The sequence below is a fragment of the Alligator sinensis genome, unplaced genomic scaffold (assembly GCF_000455745.1).
Source record: "Alligator sinensis unplaced genomic scaffold, ASM45574v1 scaffold48_1, whole genome shotgun sequence".
Lineage (NCBI taxonomy): Eukaryota > Metazoa > Chordata > Crocodylia > Alligatoridae > Alligator > Alligator sinensis.
Window position 1 is genome coordinate 1,064,082 of NW_005842541.1, and position 6,313 is coordinate 1,070,394.

The window sequence follows — 6,313 nt, forward strand, 5'->3', positions numbered from 1 at the left end:
AAACAATGAAGGTCAAGGAATTATCATCAATGCTATTTGCTGAAGTGGATAAATTAACATGTTCCTTACAAAAACCACTTACAGGCCCTAATATCCAGATTCTTTTATGCTGTGTGCTATTTGCTTACCATGAAGATCACAGGCATTTGCTAGCTAAATGAATGAGGGAAACGAGAGACGCGCTTATCCAGGACCATACAGCAAGTCAGGGACTCGGCCAGGAATACAAACCAGGTTTCCCCGACTGCTTCCCTCCCTCCCCACCTACCCGGCACTGCATCACATTTCTTTTTGTATTATGAACTTCAACCCATACAATTTGTAAAGGAAAAAGCCACTAAATAAAGACAAGTGTTCAGATTTATTTGGAAATTCACAGTTTCTAATGGCACTACAGCTCTGTAGTTACATACTCTTTCTTCCACAATGTTGTATGCTGCACTCAGATGGTATAAAACTTCCTCCTCATTCCAATTGGGAGCTCTTCTGAATACATGTTCTAAAAATCAGGTCCATGTGCTCTGACTGGCTAATTGTGCAGACTGACATTGAAAGAACCTCACCTTAAAGTATTCAAAACCTAACATGAAAGCAGCAAAAACAAAGGCCTTAAATAAGTCACATTACATACAATACCCAGGAAAGGCATTAGATCCATTAAAAAAAAGGGTATCACTAAAAGTGTTCAATAAGTTAACTTATTTGTACAACATGAACCTGTAACATCTTTCAAAAAGGAATATCCTTTCGTCCCATTCACTCAAATTCACATTCACAAAATTTTATGCAGCCATACATCCTATTTTATCCAAATATACAATTACTGTCAACACACACACACACACACACACACACACACACACACACAAGTACCAAAACATACATACACTGCACAAATGGTTAGCCAATACAAAAGCAAACTTTAGGGAAATATCCACTTTTGAACAGACTTGACCAGTTAGATTTCAAAGCCTGGCAAACTCACTGATGCATTTGTACCCAGGACTGATTAGGACAGCTATTTCCAGCTTTTTGCTGTCACCTTTATCTTTCTGTTGGCTAGATATCCTGAAGTTGCCATATCAAAACATACATACACTGCACAAATGGTTAGCCAATACAAAAGCAAACTTTAGGGAAATATCCACTTTTGAACAGACTTGACCAGTTAGATTTCAAAGCCTGGCAAACTCACTGATGCATTTGTACCCAGGACTGATTAGGACAGCTATTTCCAGCTTTTTGCTGTCACCTTTATCTTTCTGTTGGCTAGATATCCTGAAGTTGCCATATTCTGAATTAAAATAGGAAATGAAGAGGCTAAAATAAATCTCAGAGTTACAAAAAATTCCATCTGGGGACAAAGGCATGGTAGTTGTTACAAGATCCTGTAATGTACAGCACAGAAATTGTTGGGAAATTCTCATTCATTTAAATATACCCAAATACTACAATGCATTTTAATTAAGAAACTCTGAAATTTGACATTATGACTTCAAGTAACAAGATGTCTTGCCCAACTGAGTTTGCAAAACAAAGATCTAATCAGCCAGTCTACCTTGTTAGTATTTCTACAATATCTAACCCACTTTAGTGAGTCCAGCTGAAGGCCAACCCATATCCTTTTACAGCACTGTAGTGTTGCATCTTCAAAAAAGCTAGAGAAATTACAAAAGAAATCAAATGACAAACAAATTGTTCTGTCGCCCCCGCTTCCAGTGGCATTATAAATAGACAAAAGGCACATAAATATGGGAAGGTGCAAGAAATAGGAACAAAGCTAAAAGGAAGAGGATTAGGCTTTTATCCCTATTCCACCCAAACTGGGTTTCAAAAAAATCTTTGCCCCAGGAATTGTGAAAAAAACCCTTTATAAAATGAGCCCTTCCTCCCCTCCCCCCAAGCTGTCCACAAAGGAAACTATCAGCTTTGCAAAATTGCAGCTTGTAACTGACAGACACAATCCCACTGACGTACAAAAGGAGGCAGAAACCATCATTTCTGAATACTTTCCAATTAGTTGAGTTCTTTGTCTCCCACCATCCTCCCACAGAATACCACGGGCTGTTCAGATGAACAAAACTCTCCTGATGAAAAAGTTCAGCTAGTTTTAGACGTGTCCAGAAACAGTTGTGACACCAAGTGTTCCCACTGTTATATCTTTGTTTCCTTTGATTAGATCATGAAGGCTTGGCATTGACCCCGACTTAGTCTGTATTAAAGTTTTTATAAGCTGCTCTTGGTCTGGTACTTTCGATCTTCTTCGTTTTAAAGCCCTCTTCTCAGTTTTTGTCTTTTGGGTTTGTCCATTGCACAGACTTGTACAAGCTGAAATGCCACAAAAATAGGACTCCTCAGACTGCGATGAAGTTTCTGAGCTTCCTTCTGATGGAGGACCCTTATATGAAGAGTGATACACCTCTCCAATATTAGAGAAGTCTCTCTGGTTCGTAAAGGGTTTCCCTCCTTTTATCTCCCCATTGGCTATCGGATGTAGAGGCTCTGCTGCTGGCTTGATAGTTTCAATCTTTTCACTTTTGTACTTGCAACGTTTTTTCTAAACCACAAGAGGAGGAAATAATTAGACTATGCAATGCAATCTGACTTAAAAAAAAAAAAAAAAAAAAAAATCAAGTATAAGCACCAGTAAGGGTTTTTTTTTTTTGTCCGAGAAAAGCACCACCTACTGGAAGAGGTACTCTACCTTTTTTTCCGGTGAAAATTTCAGGGGTTCTACAATGTACAAGTCACCTGGATCCACTGGAAGAAGAGATTTAATATATTAAACGGACAATAAAAACTTGAAATTACAACTACAGGCACTTCATATTTCTAGGGCTATGCAAATCTAGATAGTGGTTCTTATTCCTTCATCCAAACTTATGTTATCCTGCTTTCAATACATACCCTAGCTCCCATTGCCTTTTAATGAGATGCATGTGTAAGGAGAAAAAAAATAGGACTCCAGACTGAACAGCTTGACGAATCTTTAACAACTCAGAATGGTTCATTTTAAAACAACATAACTGTGTATGAACTGAAAGATCTCATTAATAGGTTAGTCCAAAAGAAGAACGTGCATAATAATTAGCTAAATATTGAATTGTTCAGATTGAACCTAAACATTGTGGGATTATGTAATTTTAGGAAAAACAGCTCCCCCCTGCTTTCTCTCCACATGTAACAGCTGATAACTGCAGATAAAGACATTGAACTGTTACTGTCATTACAAAACCCCATTGGAGAATCAAGTAACCAACAAGAAGAATCAGAATTAAACACTAATAACTAAATTTAAACTGGAAAAAGAATCCTGGCTTGATATTTTTACTGCATGCACAAAAATACCAGAGTCCTATTTTAAGACTGCCCCACATAAACTGAATGTGATGTTTATTGTTCCTCTGAAGGAAAAAATGACAGATTTGAATCAGAACAATACAGTAAGTTAGAGAAAATATTGCAAATACAAGCTAACGTAACTTAAATAGGAAGGCTGTCTATTCCAGCCTAAAGCTAAAAGTTACTATTGCTTCAGTGTTTTCATAGTCACGCTTCCAAGCAGAAGGCAAGGATTTATTATGGTCAGATTTAAAAGATATAATCACCAACTATTTACGTGTTCCCACATATGTACATAGTTGGTCCAATAAAAGGTATCACCCTAAGAAGCCCTTGCTTCTTGCATAATTTCTGAACCATCATGGCTACATCATCACTCAAACTACTGTATTCAAACAGAAGCACAGAATCCTGACAGCAAAACATTTTTTTGTAGAGGCAGTAATCCGAGTCTTAGCTGATCCCTTAGGTTTGTTCATGTGGTTTCTACTTGCTCACACAGCAAGGAAAAAAATTGTTCCTCCCAAACAAAGAAAAGAACCATGCTTGTTGGTTCATTAGTAGTTCCTCATTTGTTTTAGGAAAAAGTGCTAATCCAAGAGCAGAGGCTGATCCGACACTAATTACAGCATGAGGGAGCAGACTCTATTAGCAGTCTGCTGGAATGTGGCAATTATCTTGCTCCAGCAGCCTCCTGCATCTTGTGCATCAGTGTTCCCAAGCTTAAAAATGGTAGTGGGGGTGCCTGAACTAAAGCTTGTCCCGTCCCCTCGCCCCCTCCCCTGGAGCATGTGTAAGAGTGCCCCTAGGTTCAGAATACTAGGGAATACATTTTCACTTGTGAGGGAACCAAAAGCTGGCCCATATTTTTGGAAGGCAACTAACAAAATTTAGATGCCTCCATATTTTGAGTGCCTAGTTTAGGGCAATTTGAGGCAGGCATTTAAACACCAAGTTTCAATGACGCTAGTGCCATTTTAAATTGGGTACTCAAACATCAATAGCAATTTATGAAAATTCAGGCTACCATGCCTTTGCAAGACTCATGTTTCTACATATACATATATGTACACCCCCCCCCCCTGTTCCAGGAATGTTGTGAACTATAAGAATGATATAATTCACAATTTCATTGCATGGACAAACATGTTGAGGGCATTCTAATGCACAACGTGAATGCATTCAAGTGTAAATTTAAAGGTAACATTTTGGGCTTTTTTTTGCATGCAGATTGTATTAGTGTAGTATGGCTGATAGTTACTGACTTTAGGAGTACCAAATAGAAATGATGTGTGGATTTGAAAAAGGAATCCTCTACAAATAGGACTGCATACCAGATTCCTCAGTTGCTAGATGCAGATGTTGATGCTAATGATAGCCTTTTAGACCTAGCCATATCAAGTTTAAGAATTGAATGGTTATTATGAGGTAACCATTGCAAATGAATAAGAACCATGTTTGCAATTTATGTTGCCAGGCTGAAGTGATGAAGGGAGTTATTTACTTTAGTGTTGTCTAGGATATCGAGGCAACTGACCTTATTTATACACAAATTGAATAAACGTTGTAGGATAGACTAAAGGGTAGTTATAAGAATGCATTAAAAAGGGTTTAAATTAAAAAAAAAAAAAACAACTTTGGTTTCTAGCAGATTTGAAGAACAGCTCCCCGGTATTATATTGAATATTTCTTTCTTATTTTAATCCCACCTTACATTTATAAATACATTCAGCTGTCTAATACTATACAAATTGCTATTAACAAGGAACAGCACAGAAATGAAAATGTATATTTCTGACAAACCAACATGGATCAACTGAATGAGAGTGTGTGCGCGCTCATCACAAAAATCTAGACACTGATTTGGGTGAGTAGATATGGCTTTAGGGATGCAGTTTTAGGCCTTTGGTTCGGAAAAAATCTTGGACCTTGAAAGAATCCTAAATATTGATTTCTTTATATATGCCTGGTCATCTGTCTCCAAGATAACCATGTAAGAATAAGCCTCCACTAGAATAGGGTTTATTTGGTAGGTGTTTATTCCAGGTTTACAGATTGCTAGTTTGTTTTCAAAATAATAGGTGTACAGAATACCTAATAAAATTCTTTGAACCACAATTCAGTTTACTCCAAACAGTTTCAAGATGGAAAAAGGGTTCTTAAAAAAACCCTCAGAAATAAAATATCCTTCACAGAATCTAGAACAATCATAACTAGTGACAAGTTTCTGTCACCCTCTTGATTATTCAAAAATTAGTGTCCAATCACTGGATTCTCCAGATTCACTTCGGAATATATTGGTTTGAAAACAGCAATTAACTTCCTTGTACTTCAGAACGATCAAGAAAACAATCTTTTTTAGAATATAGTTGCTGGCCACGACCTATGCTTAGAGAAAAGTCCTCATCCATCTTTCAGCAAAATTTGCTGTAGGATTACTCGACTGCTATCCAAAAGTGGAAAACCAACTCAGTATAAATAATCTTGAATTGCAAGAGCTCTAGTGCTGCATTCCACTGCTTACATATTCTGTAACTGTATTTTCAGAAGCAGACATTCCAACTCACTTGCTGACAAGAGATACTTGTTTATCTTCTAAAAAAAAGATGAAAAACTCCAAAACCCACATTCAGCATCTTCTCATTACTTTTTGAGTTAACATTGCTAGGCTTCAAGAACTCTTCTGATAAAGAACAGGCAAGTGGCAGCAGTAACAGACTGTACTGTAACTTCAGATACGTTACTAAGGGATTGGACGTTTTCCTGGGAGGGCTTGTATTTGCAGCACAGTGGGGGCAATACTACCCTATGAAACAGTTTTGAACCCATGCCTTAAAGAAATTTTGTGGATACTGGAAGAGACATTAAGAGAGGTACCAACACTTTAAATATTAAAGTCTTAAAAAATACTTTGAGATTAAAGATGCATGTTCTAATATAAGTAACAATAGCATTTTACCAACCTGTATTT

General features: G+C 37.2%; 1 protein-coding gene across 1 annotated transcript in view; it reads right to left on the reverse strand.

The window, feature by feature from the left end:
- Window positions 1-1,092: 1,092 nt before the first annotated feature.
- The window catches only part of SUCO (SUN domain containing ossification factor), a 27,579-nt gene continuing 22,358 nt past the window's right edge, over window positions 1,093-6,313 (reverse strand). The window contains 2 exon segments of the mRNA XM_025213607.1: window positions 1,093-2,557; window positions 2,705-2,760. Coding sequence (XP_025069392.1) covers window positions 2,111-2,557; window positions 2,705-2,760 — 503 coding nt within the window. The 3' untranslated portion in view covers window positions 1,093-2,110.